Source organism: Pipistrellus hanaki (genome assembly GCF_964339955.1).
Source record: "Pipistrellus hanaki genome assembly, chromosome: 9".
In the NCBI taxonomy this organism is placed as follows: domain Eukaryota; kingdom Metazoa; phylum Chordata; class Mammalia; order Chiroptera; family Vespertilionidae; genus Pipistrellus; species Pipistrellus hanaki.
The window spans coordinates 10973086-10997113 of record NC_140511.1 but is presented as its reverse complement, the minus strand read 5'-3'; the positions used below and the strand labels follow the sequence as shown (position 1 = coordinate 10997113).

At 46.5% G+C, this 24028-nt stretch overlaps 1 protein-coding gene across 6 annotated transcripts in view; it reads right to left on the bottom strand.

The window, feature by feature from the left end:
* The window catches only part of CADM1 (cell adhesion molecule 1), a 337249-nt gene extending 314329 nt beyond the window's left edge, over window positions 1-22920 (bottom strand). For all 6 annotated transcript variants that reach the window (XM_084893901.1, XM_084893902.1, XM_084893904.1 and 3 more), the window contains exon 1: window positions 22755-22920. In XM_084893901.1, coding sequence (XP_084750027.1) covers window positions 22755-22884 — 130 coding nt within the window. In that variant the 5' untranslated portion in view covers window positions 22885-22920. The remainder of the gene's footprint in view (window positions 1-22754) is intronic.
* Between the last annotated feature and the right edge of the window lie 1108 nt (window positions 22921-24028).

Sequence of the window (24028 nt, the reverse complement as noted above, 5' to 3'; positions counted from 1 at the left end):
AATCCACTTAGCTTTAATTCATACTACCAAAAATCTTCAAGGTAGCAATTGCTTTAATTGCTTAATTATTTTGATTTTCATCTTTAATACTGTTTTTGAGAATAATTTATTCTACTCAAAATCAATTGCATAGAAATTAAATCAAAAGGTATGTTTTAACACATTTCTGATCACTTATCAGAAAATAGACTTTATCTGTATTCTATATAAAAATAGTCATTTTAAGAAATGTTATGTATCCCCAAAATCATTCAAATACTCTTAAATCCAACTAGATTTGAAAGTTCTTCTTTAACTCAAATAGATTCACTGTAACCAGTGTCCTGTTTGTCTCCCAAAGAAAGAAAAAAGTACAAAGAACTTCATCACTGTACAGCTTCAAACTCAAACCCCAAAAGCACCCGACAAAGCTCACTCCTGAATACGTGCACAGGGAACTCAAACACAAAACGTCATGGCGTTCAGTCTGATTTCCATTAATTTACCCATGATGCATTGCGTGGCAAACAAAACGCTTGCTGAAAAATACAGGTACCAGGGCAACCATACCGATCTTTTATGTATTACCAATTATATTACTGAATTAACATGAAAGAGGAAAAGGTATTATAAACATGATAATTAGTTAAGGGCCCTCTGTTCCACACTAAATCACTCCTGCCAAACCTATGTTTATCCAACAGACATGCTATTATCTGCTCCTTAGTCCTTGTCTAGACAGAGGATGTAGATGGCAGATCCCAAAGTGGCATACACAACTTACTGATATTAAACTCCATGTTCTAATGGATAGAGTACAATATAACAGTCAGTTCTCAACAGGCCTTGGAGAGACATGGGGATTCTGTGCTACTATATCATCACAATGCCTGGCATCCAGTGGGAACTTACTCAAAACATGGAGTAAATAAAACTTAGACAAGGGACCACTCAATGAGAAGATATTTGCAAACAACAGCTCTGACAAGAAGATACCATCCAAAATATATAAAGAAGTCAAACAACTCAACACTAACAAAACAAACAACACAATAAAAAATGGTCAAAGGACCTGAACAGACATTCCTCCCAAGAATACATACAAATGGCCAAAAAGATATGTGAAGAGAAGCTCCACTTCACTATTAAGGAAATGCAAATCAAAACTACAATGAGCCCTAACCAGTCTGGCTCAGTGGATAGAGAGTTGGCCTGTGGACTGAAAAGTCCCAGGTTCAATTATGACCAAGTGCATGTACCTGGGTTGCGGGCACATCCCCAGTAGGAGGTGTGCAGGAGGCAGCTCATCGATGTTTCTAACTCTCTATTCCTCTCTCTTCCTCTCTGTAAAAAAATCAATAAAATATATATTTAAAAAAAAAAAAAAAAACTAAATGAGATACCACCTCACACCTGTTAGGATGGCTATTATCAATAAGACAAGTATTAACATATGGAGAAAAAGAAATCCTCATTCGCTGCTGGGGCATATCCAGTAGGGAAAACAGTCCAGAAGCTAATAAAAAAATTAATAATAGAGTTACCATGTGACCTAGCAGTCCCTCTTCCAGATACCTACCCAAAATATTGGAAAATATTTATTCACAAAAACATATGCACCCCTATGTTCACTGAAGCATTTAAAGGCTGAGAACAAAATGTACAATCACATTAATTTTTTAACTCTTGGACAAACAGTTTCTCTATATTCACTATAGATAGTACAGAGCCTTCTCGAGTTGAGCCACTGGGCAGTTTCATAGTTTCATTTGTCATTGCATATGAGGTGGAAGACCTATGACCTTATTTCTCTTATAAAATGGTCAATTTCATTTGAGAAATATCTGTTGTGCTCTAGACATCACAGATTCCTCTAAAGAGTTAGTTCCTTCAAGGCTTACAGTCTAATAGAATCTGTACACACAACACACAACTCTCTCTCTCTCTCTCTTTCTCTCTCTCTCTCTCTCTCTCTCTCTCTAGAGGCCTGGTGCATGAATTCATGCATTAGTAGGGTCCCCTCAGCCTGGCCTGCAGGATCAGGCAGAAACTGGCTCTCTGACATCCCCTGAGAGGGTCCCATATTGCGAGAGAGCGCAAGCCAGGCCATAGGACCCCACAGGTGTACGATTGGGGCTGGGGAGGGATGCTGGAGGTCGGTCGGCCAGCTTTGGGAGGGCTCCAGGGTATGTTCGGTCCATCTCGCTTAGTCCTGATCAGCCAGACCCCAGCAGCAAACTAACCTACCAGTCAAAGCATCTGTACCCTGGTGTTCAGTGCACATTATAGCAACTGATCAACCAGTTGACTGTCTGCTCCCTGGTGGTCAATGCACATCATAGCAAGCAGTTGAGCGGCCTTAGCATATCATTAACATATTACACTTTGATTGGTTGAATGGCTGACTGGATGACTGGACACTTAGCATATTAGTGTGGTATGAAATGTAATAAAACAAATGAGGCCACACATAAAACTTTTTTTTTTCAAATGGAATATTCATTTCTTATTTTGAATTTTGGATGTTAACTCAGGGTCCTTTTGCTTCCTGTCAGGTTTCTTAGTTATTAAACTTCAGATCACTGTCATTGGACAAGCAGTGAATGTGCAATCATTATTTCATATTTTTCTTTCTCACTACTCTAAATCCATAATATCTCAACCCAATGGACGTCAGTAAATCCAGTCTGTCTCAATTTTTATCTAAAACTCTTTAAACTATTTGAATGAGATGTTGAGCAGCTGTCAGTTATGGATTTGAAAATAAAAAAGAGCCTGAAAATTGTACGTTCAGTATAAAAAGATTAGGTGAAGCAATTCAGAATGTTTAAGAACTTTAAATCAAGTTAAAAGCAGTTACTATGGCCAGACCTCATGAAGCTCTGCTTAAGAGTCGCATTAACTTGGCAGTCAAAACTATTTAAAATGAATGATGTTTTTTCACATTTCACTCACTCTCAGTGTCGCACACACACAAGATGACAATGTGAATGGGCATATGGTAGTACAGTCATGTAACAGGACTCAGGACTTCAGGACTCAGCTTTCTAAGGACAAAGATAGAGCTATTAATCTGTGTGCTAGATGAGCTACACCCTGTAAAACCAAAAGGGGCAATTCTTCAAATGAAGAAGGACGATTAAAATACTCAAGAAGCTTTTAGACATGAAAAGCAAGAGAAAAGTAGAGAGAAATGCACAATTTGGATGCCCACAAAAGCTGAGTCCAAGATTCAATACAAATCTACTGAATTTGGAATGAATGTCAATACCCTAATTCAATCCCTCTTCCAACCTCCTCTCACTAGTTAATGCTATTGATGAGCATGACAATTTGGCATCCTACTTTTTAGTCTAGAGCTATGCCACCCAATATGGTAGCAATCGGCCATATGTGGCTTTTTTTAAATTAATCCTCACCTAGGATATTTTTCCATCCATTTTTAGGAAAAATAGAAGAGAACGGGAAAGACAGAGAGAAACATGGATGTATGAGAAATACATCGATTGGTTGCCTTCTGCACAAGCCCTGACCAGGCTCTGGGCTGGGGAGAAGCCTGAAACGAAGGTACGTGCCCTTGAGCAAAATCGAATCCAGGACCCTTTGGTCTGCAGGCTGAATCTCTATCCACTGAGCCAAACCAGCTAGGGCCCTATATGGCTACCCTATGTAATAAAGATATAATATGCAAATGGTTGTTATGCTGTGAAATGTAATGACCAACCACCTAAGGACCAGATCATGGATCAGCAGGAGGGGCAGCGAGCTACAAGCAGGTGGCTGAGAGCTGTAGGAAGGAGCAGGGCAGCAAGCTATGAGGGCAGGGAGGGCAGAGGATAAGGAAGTGGGGGGAGCTACAGGAGGGAGGCAGGTGGAAAGCTACTGGCGCACAGATTCGTGCACAGGGCTACTAATTTAATATACATAAAATTAAAAAGTCAGCTTCTGCCCAGCTGGTGTGGGTCAGTGGTTGAGCATCGACCTATGAACCAGGAGGTCACAATTCAATTCCAGGTCAGGATTGTGAGCTTGATCCCCAGTTCAGGAGGCAGTCGATCAATGATTCTCATCATTGATGTTTCTATCCCTCTCTCCCTCTCCTTTTCTCTCTGAAATCAATGCAAACATATTTATTTTTTAAATTTAGTGTTTCAGTTACACTAGCCACATTTCAGGTGCTCAACAGACACATGTGGCTACTATCCTGGTCGGCACAGATACAGGATATTTCCACCATCACAGAGCGATATCTTGGCCAGCACTGGAGAGGCATGGCAGGAGAAAGTATGCTCAAGATGATAGCTAGTCAAGCCAGCTCCAGATCCAGAGCTCCACTGATAAATTGAGCTACTTTCTGGTCCTATTCCCTCCAGAAGACCAGTCATCTCCTAAAGACAATATGGAAAAATTCCACAGAGATGTGTCTGTTACATGGGAGCGTTAAGGAAATGCAGGTTACCACATTAGGCCTGAGCTATTCTCTCATTACTCAGCTGTAAAGAAAAATGCTCCCACACATCCATTTAATCCGTGCCCCCTGCTGACTAATCTTCTCGGAGGAACCATGCCCAGTCTTTCTGGACTTTGCACAGTATGTGGAAAACCAGGATGCAAACATTAATCTACCTGAAGAGTAAGAGTTGCCAGTAAGTTGACCTAGATTCGTCCTGCCATCCTGAGAGTGCTCCCTGTACTACACTAAGATTTGTTTTTGCTCTCTGGTGGAGGCTGTTAAAGAAACACAATCCCAGACAAACAGCTTCTCACCATCCTCCCTCCATGCTTCTGCCTGCCAGAGCTGTCATTCTTTACATAAAATACAAGGACGGTTGTGAGGTTTATTAATTTGTTCTTTATTCAACATCACAACCTCAAGCATTTAAAAAAAAAAAAAAAAAAAACATTTTAGGGAACATGGACACTCCACAGCTCCCTATAGCATGGCGAGGGCTCGATCGGGTGTTCTGGTCCCCCACAAGAACTGGCGTTCCAGCCCAAAAAATGTGAATCCGGTTCCAGTGTTGCCACATCCTAGCTGTGTGACTGGCTGTTACCTAAGTCTAACTTCATTCTTACACAACCTCCTTCCTAGAATTCACTTCCAAGAGAATTCACTCCTCTCCCCACTTTCTGACTCTGGCAACTTAACGAACTTCCATCCTTCATCAGCAGGCCTATCTTCCATCTACTGATCCCTCCTCTTTCAGCAACACTAATCTCCATCCTCTGACCAGGCCTTCCTGGTGCTCACCACACAGTTCCTTATCTTGCCTCCTAAACACAAACCTTCCTTAACATTCTACCTCAATGCATCACCCCTTCGGGACCTCTCATACACTCATCTCCAGCACCTAATGCAATGCTTGGCACGCTTTGGGCATTTCAACACATTTATATCAAATAAATAACTGAATCAATGCAGAATATAGAACTTCGACTATTAACTCTTCACAGATGACTTCCAAGTCTTATCTCCAGCTCTGCTCCCAACTTCTCTCCTAAATTCCAGCACCACATTCAAACTACCTTCCAAACATTCCCACCGTGTTCTAATGGCAGCTCAAGTTTAATATATTCAAAACCAAGCTAATTGTCCTCCCTTATAAAAGCTAACATATATTTGTATTTCTGTTCATTTGAATAGCCATTCTCCTAAGCCAGTCAAGGTCAAATTCAGAGCACAGCTTCATTTCCAGTTTTTATTTTTTCCTCAATCCCCATTCTCCAGTTAGCCACCAAATCCAATCAATTCTACCTCTACTCTTCCTCCTCCACCCTAGTTACTTGAATTACTACACTGCTAACCAATTTCTCATTTCTATCTGATCACAAACCATTGCCTAATCACATTCCTACAGCACTAATTCAATGTTTCTTCATTGTTCAAAATTCCCGTGATCTCCTAAACTACATCTAAACTTGGCATTAAAGGTTTTTCACAATTTTGACCCCAGCTGTCTTTTGCTAATCTCATCTCTCATTAGCCATTTTAGGTTTCCCTCTTCCTCGGCCTGGAATGTCCTTTCTTCCCATCTTCCTTGGTGGAAACCTTGCCCATGTTTGCAAGACTTCGTTTAAATGAAAAGCCACGTAGACACTCCAACTCCATGTTAGCTCCCTTCTTTTAACCTTCTGATAGAAAGAGGGAGATGACAGTGATCTGCAATCCCAGCTCCGAATCCAGTCCTCTGTTGAGGCTACAGTCGCATTCCTCCTGACTGCCTGTGGTTTTAGCCTCAGCCCGGACATGCTCTAGTAAACCGTCATTCATTCTCTCTAGCTTTGTTGTTTTCAACCTGAAAGCTCTCATTCTGTTTAGGCCCTTGGTTTTCAAATCTTTTTCAAAAGAGTTGAACATTTTTTCAAAGGGGATGCCTCAGCTATCCAATGTATAAATGTAGATATCCGCTTGTTGAAATGGTGGAGCTTTGGGAACTAGAACCAGATAAATGTTATAAAATGAATTTTACTCTTATCAGTTATTCCATAAGCAGATTATATATTCATCTTTTTGTGTAAGTCTGTCTTTTTCCTGCTCCTTTATTTCATGAAAAGTCCAGGTCAAAATCTCCAAGGTGATGACCTTATCTTAAAAAATCCTAATATATTAAAAATATTCTATTAAAGTATATCACTGTATGCATTCACTTTATGAACAAGAATAAAGAGATAAATCATAGGTAAATGAAAATAAAAATGGAGGATAATTTTGGTTAAAAAAGAAAAAAAAGTTCCATTACTATTTTAGGCCTGATTCATGCTACTGCATGGATGGAATATAATACTTGATGAATAACATTTTACAAGGAAAAGAAAACTGAATGGGGTTGTTATTTAAAGAATCAACTTGTTTTCATGCAAATGACCAAAATAATGAAATAAGCAGGACCCAGGGCAATTGATTTTAAATAGGATGCTTGAAACATTACTCAACTAATTCTAGAAGAAATTTACTAGCCTCTTCTCTCTCAGGGAATATCTATCATATACTATATATTAATAAACTGACAAAATTTGTGTTTGAAAGATACAAACCATACATCGCTATCAAACCATTTATAGTACTTGACAATAGGCTATGCTAATAAAGATATATTTACCAAGATTCATGGTGGAAAGGAAGGGTTTAATGCCTCTTCCTTGAAGGATTTCTTAAGAAGTCAAACCCCCCTAAAAAATATCATCCAACAAAGAGGAAAAGGTACATGGAGATATGTCATTCCCCTCAAAACCTCAACTAATTGCAATAACTCATACTCGATGCTTAAGAATCTCAAGCTGTGTAACCTAAGACAATACAGAGCTCTACAGCTACAAAGGAAGCTTCCATAAAATGCTACGATTCCCCTTAACTCGGAGCATTTTAAACACCAAACACAGTCTAGGCTGGATACATGCCTTAGGCAGGGAAAGGAATTCTAAATGGATGGATGGAAATGTGAAGGGAACACCTTAGAAATAAGCCATGAAGACAAGTTCTGATGAGTCCTCTGGCCCCTCCCACTTCTGACAGGGAGTTAAGAGTTATTAAGCTGACATCACTTAGACAGTGAGAAAAAAAAACTGGCTCCCCTCCCCCTCAAAAAACGCCTTTACAAGGTCACAGATAGACCAGCATCACTAATGCATTTTTTAAATATTACAGCAGTACACTCTGGTTAGAGTGGCTTCCACTCTATGTCACAGGAAAAAAATAAACTCCAAACTTCTAAATTAAAAGGTAGTGTTAGCAAACTCTCTCCCTCTGCCTGCATATAAAATTTCCCCCATCTCCCATGAACGACCAGCAGGAAATCTTTCTGTTTAAAACTAGATTGGTTAGTAGACAATTAACTTTACAAGCTTAATTTTGCCACAGTTTTATTTAGCACCAACTACAACTACACACACAAATAGCTCAAGCATCTCGTCAAACAGACTGCCTTACCCATCTCATGTTTTTAAAATACAGCATCAAGCCATTTCTCACGTCTGATCCAACCACTATGATCTGTTTTCTGATCCTGTTGCCACTGACTCCACATATATCTTTACTACTGCATGGGAAAACCGTCACCCTGAGGTGTAAACCTCCGTGTTCCCCTGCCTCTCCTGAGAATATCTCTCAGTTTTAGGAAAAGACTCATGAAAACTGAGCAGAAGTGGGGCAGATGGCTCCTGAGATACACGTTTCTTTGTTTGTCACTACAACTCTGCAGTGCCAGCATGGCCTTAGCGATGACTTAGAGTCCGGCCACCCCAGGGCTGTGGAGTGGTTAAATAAACAGAGAGAGGTTTCCTATCGGGGCTGGTGGGCTAATCTCTCTCCAATGATTGCCCAACAACCAAGTATGAACAAACACACTAAAAGTCAGTCCTCCAGACTATGAAGAGCTCAGGCATTCCAACAGCTCTTCATCCATAATGAGAGAATAAACAACTCCCACCAAGAGGTACAGTTCTAAAAGCCAAGAAGTTAAATTTATAAACACAAAGGCCCAGTACAAATTCTATACCCCAACTATCAGGGTTCGGAACAAGTAGAAAGGAGAGATGCCATACATGTTGAAATCAGGTTGTGTAATAGGGGAAAAAAAAAAAAAAGAAGAAGAAAAAAAACACCTTGAGGGATTCATTTTTCTACTAGTCTTCATTATGTCCTCTGCTCATACTTATTTTGAAAAGGCCAGAATCGATTTAATGGTGATGGATACCTAATGTACATTTCATTCATTGTTTCAACAAACACTTATTGAGCACATATTATGCAGGGCACTGCGCTCTGTTACGAGAACAAGGATGAACAATAGTCCCTCCTATAGAAAGGATAGGATACATATATCCACAGACACATATCCATATGTATGTCGAAGGTGTCACATGTCATGGAATGGCTAGAGAGATTGTAATGGAAGTTGAAAGGAAAACATTACATTCAGGCTGGCAATCAGATTAGATTTGAAAAACACTGGACGTGGGTCTTTTGAATGCATAGGGTTTAAACATGCTGGCACGGAAGACCAGAGGGTGGGACATTTCTGTTGGCAGCGAAAACAAGTTGGACAAACATGAAGTGCACAGGCATACAGAAGGAACACGGGGCGATTCAGAGGAAGGCGCTTGATGGGAAGCAAGAAGGTAAGTCAGGAGAGGCACCAAGAAAAGGCTTCTAACCAACCTGAAGAGCCATGGAAGTTTCTTTGCAAAATCGTGAACTGGATCTCAAAGACATGTAGAGATCAGCCACATATACATGAGGGTGTCTCCGGAAGCGCTGGTAACATATAAAAAGCAGAGAGCCTGTGAGATCATGGCTTATGTCGGGCACGTTTACTTTGGTAGAGAACAGTGTGCAGCACCTCAGGCAAGAACACGGTGTGTGCAGGTGGCAGGAGATGAGCTTGAGAGGAAGACAGGCGTCAGGTGAGGAAGGGACTGCGGGCCATGACGACACAGTGCGAGCTTGGTCTTCAAGGTGCTGAGAAAACGGGCAGAGATTTCAAGCAAGGGAGTGACAATCTATTGTGTATTTTAGAAAGATCTGTCCAGAAGCAGTATTAAGGATGCATCACAAGGGATGAGACTAGAGGTAAACAAACCAATTAAGGGACAGTTATATTAATTTTAATCTTTCATCATCTGTAAAATGAGAATAAGGGTCAACTAAAACAGTGGTGGTGAAAGAGATGAGTGAATGCAAGAGGCAGGCAGGACTTAGTAACTAACAGAGGGGTTAAGGAAAGCAAAGGAAGAAAGCCTGAAGTGTCTCCCAGATTTATTTAACTGATTGGGTCCATGTTGGTACCCTTCTACTCAAGAGTAACCACGGGATGGAGGGAGGTTTAGGGAGAAAAAAAATGTAAAATTCCGTTGCAGACACCTTGAATTTTAGGAAAATACAGTTGTGTTTAAAACTATGGGTTTTGGAAATAGATCTGGTTTTGCTATTTATTATTTGTGCCTTCTGGACAAGGGATCTATCGTCCTCTCCGCTTCCTCGTCTGGAATAAAGCAGCACGGGTCACTGCTCCTGGGGCGACAGTGGGAATTAAATACGATCATGAATGAAGACACTAAATAAGCGATAGCTGCTCTGGCAGTACTGTTATTGAGGTAACTGTGGGACATCCAGATGGAAATGTCCAAGAGACAGTTTTAGGACAGATTGAGGTTTAGATGCAGAAGGCTGTGCAGAGGAACGAGGGACACAACTTAGAAAAGGGAGCGGAGTGGGCAGTGAGGCCTGAGAAATAGATATGGCTCTTGAGTGGCGAAGGAGAGGGTAAAGATAACTAGCGAGACAGAATAGGTGACATTACTAAACATCAGAGCCACACCGCACTGTATGGGAAGGAGCTGACCGGTCCCTACTTTCATATAAGTAATTTGGAGAATTAAAAGAAATATAAAGGCTTCTAAAGTAAAATAATGCCAAATGGGGGCAATTTATTAAAATAACTGAGAACCCAGGGTTTGTCAAATAAGGAGACAGAATTTAAGCAGATGTTAACACAGCTTGTAGAAGTTGTGAAAAGAAAGAACAATAGTATCCCTTTTTTTTTTTTTTTTTTTTTTTAAAGGACAAATCGAAATGATACTTGAGAAAGGAATGGATTGGCTACTATATAGGAAGATGGATGGGAATGGCCAGAAGGTAAGGGAGGAAGTAAGAATTCTTTTTATAGATTTGATTGTTGAGCCTTGTTACTTGTGATCTTATGAACACAGTACTCTGCCTAGTCTCCGTGGGATCACGGTTAAGGACAAAAAATTCGTTGTCTATAGCGGTCTTAGTGGAGTCATTCCAAAACTATTTTGTATTAACTATAAGACATCAAATATATGTTTCAGTCTGCCCACTGAAACAAAGGTAAGTCCATAGCAATGAGCGCTCCTCTGATATTTAAATACAAAAAGAAACCAGGACATCTGGGAGAAATAGCTGATTCCAGGTCTGGGGCAGAGAAGATACAATGTGAGCTCAGATATCTTGTGACATAAAATAAGAAGGTTCTTAAAAATTAACAGAGATATATCAAAAGGAATCGGAGCCAGACTAAAGGGGTTCCCACTGGCCAAATTTGATGATAATGAAATGTAATCACACTGAATTTTTAAAATCTGAGTCCATTGTGATTCTTATCAAAGGAGAGGAGGCGAGGCAAGCTCTTCTTCAGGCGAACCTGCCTCTGGCCAAGGCGGGGAATGACAGAATTAGAAAAAAACACAATTTAGTAACTACCGTTACATATATTTTTAATCCTCACCCAATAGTATGTTTTTATATTGATTCGAGAGGGAGAGGAAGGGGGAGAGAGAGAGAGAAAGAGAAGCATTCACTGGTTGTCTCCCACACGCATCCGGACCAGGGATGGAACCCGCAACCCTAGGTATGTGTCCTGACTGGGAATTGAACCTCCAGCCTTTGGGTGTATGGGACGACACCCATAATGTTTGATTCAGACAAGATTTATCGATGCTGCTAAAAATGCTAGATGAAATGTTATTAGAAAACAGGATCTTCAGCTCAAAATAGCCCACAAATTATTTATTAATCATAAAGGGACATTAATAGACAAATCAATAAGTCCACGGAAACGAAGTAACTAAATTTTTATCACTAACCAAGGGATCAAGCTTACCATCACCAATCACATGACAAACTGACATTACATCCCTCTGACGTGGTTCTGTAAGAAGGCAGCGAAGAGGCAACATGAGGTGCAGCGTACTTGCCCAGGTCTGCAGTGTGCAGGGAGCTGGGAGGACGCGGTCCAACAATCTGCAGAGGAACTGCGGGACGGACTATAAAGCAGCAGGTCTGGACGCATCCAAATGTCCACACCATGACAGACAGCCCTTTACCTCGCCTCGAGAGCAAAGGTACAGGGCGGAAACAGTACTAGGGAAAGGAAGACAGGAAAACCAAACCCAGGCCTAGGTCAGGAGGAAGAGGAGACATAGAAAGGGTATTCCTGGGACAACTAGAGAAGTTTGGATACAGGCTAGATGTTCGGTATTATTAAATCAATGTTGAGTTTCTGGAACCCAATAATGGTACTGAGGCCGCGCAGATACATGTCTTTATTCTCAGGAGTTAGGAGCTGAAGTCATCCAGGGGGCAGTGTCACTGCCTTCAACTTACTCCCACCGGGTGCAGTGAGAAAGAAATGTGTGTCCCCATCATTCAGAGAGCTAGAGAGAGAAAGCAGATGGGCAGCTGTAGCCATCTATGAAGCTGGGGAAGTACACGCAGTCATTGGACTTGTCTTTCATCCTTCCTGTGATTTTGAAAGTTTTCAAAATAAAAGTTGGGGGAAAAATTGACTGTAAACTTCTGGAAGACAGACATCAACCCACCCAACTATGGATACGCCAAACATAACACCTGGTGTAAAGCAGGTGCTCCGCTTAAAAGTCACTTTTAAATTCTCCTTTCCCACCAGGTGCCTTACCAAGTTATTTTTTATTTTTTCATAAAGTATTTTAAAAAAATACGTTTTTATTGATTTTTAGAGAGAGAGGAAGGAAGAGGGAGAGAGAGAGAGAGAGAGAAACATCATCCATCTGCTGCCTCCTGCACACCCCCTATGGGGGATCGATGTGCCCTGACAAGAATCTAGCAGTTACCTCTGGGTTCCTAGGCCGACACTCAACCACTGAGACACACCAGCCGGGCCAAATTCTTAATTTAAATATAGTGTATTAAAATACAAGAGGCTTAGGTAAAATAATATAGTCCCCTCTCTGTTAAAAAGGTCCAGAAATTTGAGGTTATACTAGATGATTCCATTTACTTACAAAAAAAAATTTTAAACTCCAGGTTATTCTTCAGTTTCACCTTAAATGCTGAATTAATCCCATCAGCATGGTATTTATGTTTCAGGATTCCCAAACACATGAGATTTACAAATATGATCAGCAGTGGTCTGAGACATAAAACCCGCATCACTAAACAGTGGAAGTTTTAATAAAAGCCACACATACACATAAAACTCCCTTTTCACGTATGTTCACATACATGATCTTATTTTATTTTTAGCGCCCTGTAAGGCAGCTTGTTTCTGCTCTTTCTAACCCTCTGGGCTTCGTCACTCAGAAACCTCCTCTGGGTGCCCACTGCCAGCGTGGCAGCAGTCGGGGAGCGTTGCTTCAGAAAAGGGATGTGATCAACCACCAGCATCCACGAGGTGGCTAGCCTACTGACTCAGGAAGGAAACCGAGGTCTCTGCTCCAGGCGCTCGCTGGACACGCAAGGGGAAAAGTGAAGCTCGAAGTCATTTAAGTTAATCTTTATGGGAACCTGTTTAGAGAGAAAACCATTGGGGCAGTGATTTAGTACTAGATTACCGTGTTTTCCTCCCAGTCTGTGAAGCTTTACTGGGTGGGAAAGGGGTTCCGCAAGAGGGATGGAGTGATGTTGCTCGCCTGCTCAGATAAGGCAGTCAGGCTAATGCTGGCTGACCACAGGCACATTCAGCAAAGAGCCAAATACACACCTTTTCCCAAGACTGTCTCCAAAGACAGGGCCATGGTCGGCAAACTGCGGCTCACGAGCTGCATGCGGCTCTTTGGCCCCTTGAGTGTGGCTCTTCCACAAAATACCACAGCCTGGGCGAGTCTATTTTGAAGAAGTGGCATTAGAAGAAGTTTAAGTTTAAAAAATTTGGCTCTCAAAAGAAATTCCAATCGTTGTCCTGTTGATATCTGGCTCTGTTGACTAATGAGTTTGCCGACCACTGCTCCAGGGTCATCAAGTTTTCCTATCACTGAAGTATCATGCTGTGTGACCTTCTACCAGCAAACACTGAGCCAGGCAGAGGAAGGATCCAAAGAAGGAAAAAAGTAAGGGGTGAACTGCGGCACATACTGTTACCAGGTCAAGGCTGTGAACAGATCCTTAAGATAACAGGGGTCAGCAATGAGAGCCAGTGACAAGTCAGCCCAATGTCATCAGCTAAGTGCGACTCTAGAGAGGACTGTGCAGGCAGGAACTGCTCCCGAGGCCCAGGCCATTTCAAACACAGGCCAGCCACGGCCTGGGCTGAGCGCACTTCCCTCCGGGAGGTACTGCTTGGTAACTAGACGGGCCATACGTGAGCACCAACCACCCTTATAAAATGGCTCACTTTGTGGGCCATCTGCAGGGGCCTGGTCTCATTTACTGCACAGCAGCAGCTCCAGGTGAAGCCCCCTTGACCTTGACCCTGACCCTGACCCTGACCTTTCGAGCCCTTCCTATCCTAAAGGGCTTGCCTTTGTGTCTGAAGGTCTTACTTTGCCGGCCTGTCATTTGCCCTCATTCAACACATATCACCAAACAGGTCTGACACACTTTCTGCATTCTAACCTTAAATTTTTTCAGTGAAATAATGGCCATAATATCTACACACTTCCGCTCACTGTAAAAAAAAAATAAAATCCATAAATCAGAAAAAGGATGTGTTAGTTAAACTGAAAGAGGCAAAGGGAAGATGTTTATTCTCAAGGTAAGCCAGGAGAACCAGGCGTCTTACACCTATAAACCTAAGGAAAACAGATAAGAGCGCAGTTTTACGCAAAAGGCAACAGCTGAAGACTGATCAGTGGAACCACTTCTTCCTCTGGTTCACTGGAGAATCACAGTCTTCCCGTCCCATCAGAATTGGGCTAAAAAGTAATAAAAAAATTAGGACAATTAGAGAGGGAGTGAGACAACAATAGAGGAAGGAACAGCCGAAAGACAACACAGTGTGGATGCTGAGCCGATACAAGAAGCAAGCATGTGAGACAGGGTTTCTGACAGGGACGCAGCAGGATCCTGTCCGAAGAACTGGCACATGGTAGGTGGACATACTCTGACAGAGTGTCCAGGGGCCTGGCTAGGAAGCTTCTGCTGGCACTATATGACCTGCAGAGGCAGGCGGTGGGGCGTCCAGAGAACTCTGTGGAGAAGCAATGAGCCCACTTTATTTCAGCCAAGAGTGGAAGTTAAGGACGGAAAAGACTCCACAGTGAGGGGCCTTAGAGATCAGGATGACAATGGTGTCACAGGCAATGACAGAAAAAGATGAACGTCCCATTTCTGACATGTTAACTTTTGAGTTAATCCTAGCCAAGTGGGGAGAGGGCGGGGACCATGGGAGATGTGACTGGGGCAGATGAGCCCCGCAGTGTTGGGGCAGATGTCTCCCCGCCCCCTCCAGGGACCTCCTCACTTAACTCCAGCCTGGCATTGCAGCCCCTGCTGGATGCTGAGGAGGATCAGAGCGCTACCTCACCCAGGAGGACTGGCAAGAGCGCGATACTTATTCTAGGCATTTCTAAAGGTCCATGTCATTGGAGTATCAACTTCAAACACTGAGTAGCATTTAAATATATATCAGAGCACTTTCATTCAAGCCTATTTAACATTTCTGAAATATCTAGATCAAAATGCTGGGTCAAATGACTATATTCCGGTAAAACATCTTCGAAGAGAAAAAAGTCTCCCCAGCCCACACCTCTCTTAAGAGATTCGAGACACAAGACACCTGTCACATACATCTCAGGGCCATTCTCTCTCCACCCGAGCGCGCGTTTCTCTCTGCAGGAGGAAAGGCCACGCGGCGCCTGTGCTGTGCGTGTACATAGACCCTCCACGGCCTTCTTCTCGCCCTCGTTCAAGGCCACTCGCACCCCGCTTTTCAGACCAGCCCTGGAAGGTCTTCAAAGAGAAGCTGCCCATTAACCACAACAGCAGCTGCTGGCGGGAGCCTGCAATTTCAATCTCTGAAAAAGAAACTGTGGCTTCTGAAATTTAAACAAGGAGGTGCTACTTGTAATTACAAACATTCCAGTGGGTTCCTTCCCTCATTGCGGGTTTCCAAACAAAGGCTGTTTATTCCAATGTAGTGCTGCTCCCCTCCCCGAACCTCGAATGTGGGCCTTCTTTTGTGCTTTTCACCTGGCCGGGCGGCTCAGACCCCTCCAAACCATCTCCTGTGTAATTGCTTGTTTGGCTGGAAACCAAAAAACCAAATGCTTCTGATTTATAGCCCACATTAAATACATTTGAGAAAGAACCTCTTAACACACACACACACACACACACACACACACACACACACGCCCACGCCCACACACAAGCGCACACACGCACACACACACACACACGCCCACACAGCCTCACATTTCATGAACTTTAGAAAAATGGAACAACGTATTTTAAAAAAAAAAAAAAATGAAGTAGTTCAGAAATTAATACTGAAGCATGTCAACATTTCTAGTTAAAATTAAAAATTCCTATTTTAAAATCAATGGGGCAAATACTGATCGGTAAAAATAGTCATCTTTTTCTCCCTACCTGGCGGCCCTGTCCTACAAAAATTCCGCCCGAATCCTCACAGCTTGCTGTACGGGTCTCCCGCAGAGCAGGAGAATTTTGCGATCCCTTCAGTTACAGAATACAGGGAGAGTGTAGCACTACGCCAGTCAGAAATGGGAAAAGGATTTTTTTTTTCTTTTAAGCCTTATATTCAAAAAATGCAAAGGCTTTTATATACCACGGAGGCATTTTAAGATAAACATACAAATGGAGCTACGGATCCCCCAGCCATGCTCACAGGAGTCCTCCGGAGGAGGTATTCATTATGAGAGCTGGAAAGGCAATCCCGCAGGGTGCTTCCCAGAGCACACCACAGCGGCTGGATTAGCTACAATTACTGTGTGTTTACACAACCGTCTTTACACAACAATAACACTCCCGTACCCAATCCAAACAGAACCTTGCTCAAAATAAAGCCAACCACACAAAAAGGGTCTCCTCCATACAGGTGGTAACCACGCCCTGGCTTCTTGGGTTCTGCCTCAGCTTTACCCACCATGCACGCCTTCACGCTGGGTGCTGCCCTCTGTCAAGCCAGGGGAGGGCAAAAGCTCAGCGGGCCAGTTGGGAAGATGTGCATTAAGCTAACGGTACTGTGGCTAGGAGGGCGGGGGGGGGGGGGGGGGGGGGGGGGGAAGAACTGTACTGTACAGAGATTCGTTCTAAGGTTAATTATGGAAGAAATAATGGGATGTCCAGGCTTTGTCTGAAACAATCTGGGAAGGGGAGGACAGGTACAGAGGACAGAGGATGGGTTGCCAAAGGTGGATAATCACTGAACTGGGTGATGTGCACACAGGGTTAACCTGTTAACCGAGCGGGACCTATAAATACGTCAAACATAAACACTATCGGGAACCGGTAGGACGTATTAATACGTCCTGGAAATATATGTTGTGCCCTGAGAGGGACGGTATATGTTTTTTATAATCTTTATAACTGTTTGTAAAATTTATAATTTTTTAATTCGATGTTTCCATTTTTTTGTTGGTATTCTTTTCTATTTTTTTGTAATGTTGTATTTTCCTTTGTGCTTTATATATAAATAAATGAAAATATATATATCATTTATTTTAATTAAGTACAAATAAAAAAATAATAATAATATGAAATTACGTCCTCCGGGTGTGACTTACTGACACGTCCTAGTGAAAGAGTACGAGCCCATTACAGGTTGCGTAATTAAAAAGGGAACTTCCCGACTAATTGTGGTCTTTCTGCTCGTGTACATATTTGAAATTTTTCATAATAAAATGGAAAAGTAAAGAAAATATGACCAATGTAAAAAGCCATCTTGCAAAAAAACATATCTAAAAAAAAGAAAGAAATCATACTCAGCTTTTCCTCTGCGTAGCAAAAAGGGGCGAGCCCTGGTAAGGAAATCAGGCTGCGCCCTTGTTCGTTAATGAAGGACCCCCTTTCCTTCGTCAGGGGGAGAGAGCTCTACTGTAAACAGGAACCCTTGGAAAGGCACGTCAGAAGCGTGGAACACTGAAGCTGAGGGCTGTCACCTGGCTTCCATCACAGCCACAGGAGCCTGCGCTCGCCCCGTGGAGGTGCTCTGGATGGCGTTCACGCTGCGGCTGCCAAATCAAGTCCAGAGGTTTCGGAATCATTTGTCAACACCAAAGACAACCTCACCAAGAACTGGGCCTTTCCTCCCAGAGGTCACTCCTCTGAGCCACGGGTTTATTACTTAAAACAGCAATAAATCTTGCTGCCTTCAGAATACAACCCACTCCTGGCCAAGATACTGTCTCCCCGTGATCCACGCCCTCCCGGGCCTCCCTGCGGGGAGGTGGAAGAGGAGGTCCATGGGCTGGACAGCCAGGGAGCCGGCCCCGTCCAGGTGCAGGGGTAACGGGCCTCAGCGCAGTGGTGAGCGAGGCCCTGCCCTCCCCGGGCTGTGGCTGCCTCACAGCGAAGCCATGGGATCTCACCAGGTGATTTCTAATAATGTCCTCCCTTTCAAAAATGCCAGGATTATAAAAATCTCAAACTCCCCAACAGGTGACATTAAGAGAAAAAAAAAAAGCTTTGGTGCTAAAGTGAACATTTTATGTTAAATACTTTTAAAATGTGAATTTGAATACTGTATTGGGTGAGTTTCTCCGTGTGCATGTATGTACATATGTGTGTATATATACATATTTGTATGAGTACACACACGTGCAAACACACACACACACACACACACACACACACACAGTAATTGATACCATTAGGTCCTTGTACGGAACTAATTGCTTCCAACTCAAAGCAGCAAATTTTCAATTCTGCAACAGATGTCGCTGTGTGATTTCTCCTTTCTGTGCTGGATTTCAGTTTAAAAAGCCCAGCATAATGGTCAGTACTATTCTTCCCAAGAAGGAGATACAGCTTTGAATACTTTGGATTTATTTTTTAGAAATTTCTTCATATGCTGGTAAATTTCTGTTCAAATCATAGCATCGGTTAGTTTGGCCCAATTTAAGAAGGTCACTCAGGTAAAAACGGGCCTATTATTAAACACACACACACACACACACACACACACACCATTTTTAAAATGTAAATTCTAAGTGACTGATTAGCACACACAGAAACCCAGGGAATAAGACAGTTTACACTCACAGCAATATTATCAATTTTTTAAAGTCTGAGAATCATTAGCAACATAAGCCAAGGAATACGAATTCCCATATGTAGGCGGCCAACATGTAGCGAGTGGGGGCAGAAGGCACTGCAAACTTCAGGAGCACCATCCAATTTGGGTTTTGGTGTTCACAGCATTTCCTTGAAAATAAATAGTCAGACCGATATTATTATGGCAAGACATCTTTCCAATCGGCCATTTCCTACCAACCACCTTCCTGACACACGTCACGGAAAAGTGACATCTCTTTCCCTTCAACCAACATATCTATCTGTCCTCCAACAGCCCTCAGCCTCGGCGGGTAGCGAGCATTTTCTCCTGTTGAAATGCAGAGCTGGGAAGGATTTCAAAGTCTCCCTGTGAGACCCAGGAACGCTGTCACCTGTTGAGGGGTTGGAGGGGGTGCAGTGAGCTGAGCAGGCAGGGAGCTGAGGACCCGCTCGGATAAGAATACGAAGCCAGGAAGCGAGAGGATGGGCAAGTGCCCTGCCTGTTGGCTCCTCCCAGGTCCCACTCCCCGTCACCAGGAGGCCGGCGGGAGAAAGCGGGATAAGGCATGTACAACATCCATATGAATAAAGCTCTTGTTCCGGAGAACTGCCTCCTCTTTTATTCCCCCCTTTCTCCGTATTTGTTCATTTCTAAAGATGGCTCAATGGGCCTCTTGTTCCTCCGAAACGTCCCAGGCAAATAATGCAAGCTTGTCTCGTCACACAAGTCACTAAATGAAGCCTTGTGCGTTTCCAGTGACACACTGTAAATATAAAGTGGCATTAATGAGGGATATTTTATCAAAGCTATCTCAGACAAGTGCGAGTCCCTCCTGTGGCTATTCAATTTGGTGCACGGAAAGGCAACAATAGCGGGCGGCACTTCTGCACAGTCCCCATCCTGGTATTCAAGCCCCAACAGGCCACAGGCAGCAGAACTCACAGCCTCCGGGCTTCCAGCGCCGCCACAGAGCCCCACCCAGCAGCCAGCCTCTGGGATGCTGGAAAGGGTGAGAGGACCGGTGTGCTCGGGATCAGAAACAACAGCATGCACCTAAAACCCAACAGTCACGATTTACACTGGAATGAGCTCAGAAGACCCCGTTTTAGCTGCATTTCATCAACACCCCAACACCACGGGAGGGCTGGAAGATGTTCTCCAGAGGAGGATGGACTGGGTTCCAGGGGAAGACATAACCAGGAGCACAGTGGCCCTGGGTCGCTATCCCAGCAAGGATGTAAAGGCAATAAGGCCAATGAAGTTAGAAGCCAGCTCCAACAGGTTTCTCTCATCCTGGCAGCGGGGCTGGAGACCTCTGCGAACGCTTCTTCAAATGAGAGGCCGAAGGGAGAAAAGTGACAGGTGACCATGGGCTGGCGGGATTAAATCTTCTCAGGTAGGCTAGGACCAGGACCCCTCCTCAGACTGACCCCACGCACACACACAAAGGCACTTTTTAATAAGGGTTTGAAAACCACCCACCTCCTCACCACAAATCAAGCCCAATCCCTTTCTAACGTGAACACCATCTGATAACCAAAATACAAACAGGGAGGGAACCGGGAGCAAGAAGCTGCTTCCATGGAAACTGGCAACAGAATTTTCTTGCCGCTCTGACATGCACGGCCGAGTTCCAGACCGCTCCTTCCCAAGTCAGCACACATCTCTCGCTCGGAAGGCAACTTCTCTCTCACCAGAGAGAGTGGCAAATACAGTGCCTGTTACAGCTCGGCGCCGCCTTCCAGGAGCGGGCCGGATGGAGGGGTGCCCTCCAGTCCTGCCTGCTGCCCAGCGGCATTGCTCGGCTCCCATTTTTTGTCAAAAGGCAATAATATCCCCGGACCGGCGCTCTCCCCTCCCCCTTTTCGCAGCCAATACCAGTCTATTGTTGCCTCTATTCTGCGCCAGCGACCCAGCTCTGCTCGAGCTCACGTTTAACCGGCACCGGCGCCCTTCACCATGCAGCAGCGGCGCGAAGAACCCCTTCCAGGAGCCTTTTATGGAGCCCATCCAGCCAGAGGCATCACCCGAGATGAAGTTGTCACCACCCCGGCATCGGCTGCATCCAATTATCTCCTAACTCATACATTAAGAATTCACAGGGGGGTAAAAAACAAACAAACAAACAAAAAAAAACACATAAACAACATCCGGAGAGACAGACCGTGGCATGGAAGGAAGCAAAAAAAAAAAAAATCCTGGGCGCTGGAGCTGAAGCTGCTCGCCAGATTCCCACCCCTCCGCGACCCCACCGCGTTCCCCGAACAGAGCTCCCTCGCATGAAGCCTTTTCTGGGGGAGGAGACAGCCAGCCCGGCATCCCCCAAACCCAAAGCCAGCACCCCGTCACCCCGCTTCATTCAGCGTGTCTCCTGCGGTGTTTACGTAACGGTGTGTCCTCTGGCGGGTAAACAAAAGGCACAGCCCGGGCGGAGCGCGGCGGCCCGGGAGCGGCTCCCGAGCCGCACGGCGGCTCCGCGCTGCGCGGCCCGGGCCCGGGATCTGCAGGTGGGGGCTGAGCTCCCGCCGTCCGCCGCCACTTGTTGCTCGTGGGTCCGGCAGCTCCGAGGCTGCAAGGAGGGGCTTTGCATGCGGGCGCCGAGCCCTGCAGCATTGCCGCCGGCACCTCCCCCCGTCCCCGCAGCCCCCCGCGGCCTCACGCCGGGTCCCGGCTCCCGCCCAGCCCGCCGCAGGAGGCCGGGGACGCGGGGGAGCGGGCGGCCGCGGGGCTCCGCGGTGGCGGGAACGGGCACGGGAGGCCGGGGGCAGCCCCGCCGGCCTCCGGGCCGGGGAAGAGCTCCCTTTTGTTAGCCGAAGCGCACACTGCCCTCTTCTTTCCGTCCGCGCAGCGCGCCCGCCCGGCGCTCCGGCCGCCACCGCGCAGCGCCGGCCGCTCCGGCCCCTCCGGCCCGGGCTCGGCGTCTCCGGGGGCAGCGCGGGGCGTGCGGGGCCGCCCCCGGGCAAACCCCCCGGACAGCTCCGCACGCAGGGGGCGCCCCGAGGCCCGGAGGGTGCCCGGTGGCGCAAAGGCCGTGAACGCGCCCTCCGCCGCCCCGGGCCGCTCGGAGGACGGACGGGCAGCTGAAATCTGGGGTCCCCGCTCCGTGGGGCAGGCCGACCGCGGGCTCCCGGCGCCAACCGCAGAGGCGGCGGCAGCGAACGCCCCCCGCGGGGCCGGACCGGGAACTTTCCCTCCCGGAGCCGGCCGAGGAGACCCGCAGCGGCGGGCGGAGGGCGGAGGGGCCGCGGGGAGGCTGGAGAGAGCGCCGGGGGCGCGCGGCTCGGGGACAAGGCGGAGCGCGGGGAGAGCAGAGCCATCAGGCAAGTCGAGGGTGTCCTGTGAAGCGGCGCGGGGTCTCCCTGGAGGATCTGGGGATGGAGAAGCGGGGGTCCGCGGGAGAGGTGGCGGTGAATGGGTGGCCTGGGAGAGGCAAGGGCTGCAAGTTACGGGGGTAACAGCGAGTTTGGACGGTTGGTGTGGTGCCTAGGATCCATCACCTTCCTCCAAATCCTCCAGGCCCCCTCCCACCCGGGCTCCCCGTTCTCACTCCACGCCGCGCCAAGCCGCGGAGAGGCGATGTGGGTGCAGCCATCCCTCAGGACTCTAATTCACACCCAGGCTGGACAAGGGAGAAGGAATGACCGATCCCCTCAGCCCCTTCCATCTTAGCCCCGAGTTTCCCCTCCACGCTCGCAGCGCTCCGGGCTTAGGAAGTGGGGGACGGTTGTCATGGAAACGTTTCCACCACCACCACCACCCCTCGGCGACGGCCGCTGGGGTGCCTTAGGAGATGTAGGGGGCCGAGTGGCCTGGCCCCGCACCTACCTGTGGGGATCCACGCCGCGGCGGAGAGGAGCAACAGCAGGAGCCGGAGCCGGAGCCCGGGAGGCGCCGCCGCCACCGCCGCCGCCGCCGCCGCGCACTGGGATCCGCTCGGCAGCACAGCACTCGCCATGTCGGGCACCTGCCTCAGACTGGCGGCGGCGGCTTCCTCCGGAGCCAGCGCGGACAACTAATGAGATGCTAATGACATGCGCTGGGGGCGGAGCCAGGGCCGGCCAATCACCGCGCGGAGAGCCCAACCCGGCTCTCGGAGGACTTCCCCATCCCCCACCCCGCCCCCTGGCGCTGGAGTTCGGCGACGCGCCCGCGCCACCTAGGGGCGGGACAAAGGGGAGGGGCGTATGCAAATACATTTATGTTAAATCTCTTTTTTCCGCTTCCCGGGCCTCTAGGAAAAAGTGTTCTCCCTGCGCTGGGTGCGTGGGGCGCCGGCTCCAGGGGCGGTTCTGGCTCCCCGTAACCTTTATTAGGGAGGCTTATAGCGAGCGCGATATCGAACCAATGACTGGAGCATCTCCCCAGGAGGTTCCCCTGCGCGGCACCCCGAGCACAGCGGCCTGGAAGCCAGACGTTGCACATCTCCGTCACTCACCTTGCACTGGAGGAATAGGTCTCTGGGAAACCGGGAGGAGGTTCGGGAGTGGAGAGGGAGAGTGCAGGTCCCCGGATTGACAAAACAATCGGGGAGCAGTGCATGCGTGCTCTGCACGTCCGGCGGCGAGCGGGAGAGCCTGCTCAGCAACCTAGCGGCAGGCTGGGGCATAGTTGGGAGAAAGGAGCCGGAGTCGGGCTCTGGGATTTCCGAGCCCGCGTCTTTGTGAAAGGTTGTCGGGAAAGGTAGCTGGAGGAGGATCGAAGCAGGCTCCCGGGCTTGCTGAAGGTCGCCGCCCTGGCTTGTGTGTGTGTGTGTGTGTGTGTGTGTGTGTGTGTGTAATACATATGAATATGCACACATTCAACAACAACAACAAAAATTATTCTCTCAAGGCTTCCGGGTGCAGTCCCAGAGGCTGGGAGCGGTGGGCCATCTTCCTCCTTCAGAGTTCAAACCCACTCCTCCCTGCTCTGCACCCCCAGGCCCTCATCAGGCAGGTGGCCAACAGGTGCTCTGAGCTCCCAGGGTCCCTGGCTGGAGAGACTGGCTGCTCCCCACTGAACTCGCCCTGCCTCCTGGAAATTGCCTTTGCTTTCTCTTGAACCAGGAAGCCCACTCTCCTGTTTGTTTGCTTCTTAATTACTTATTTTCTTCTCCTCTA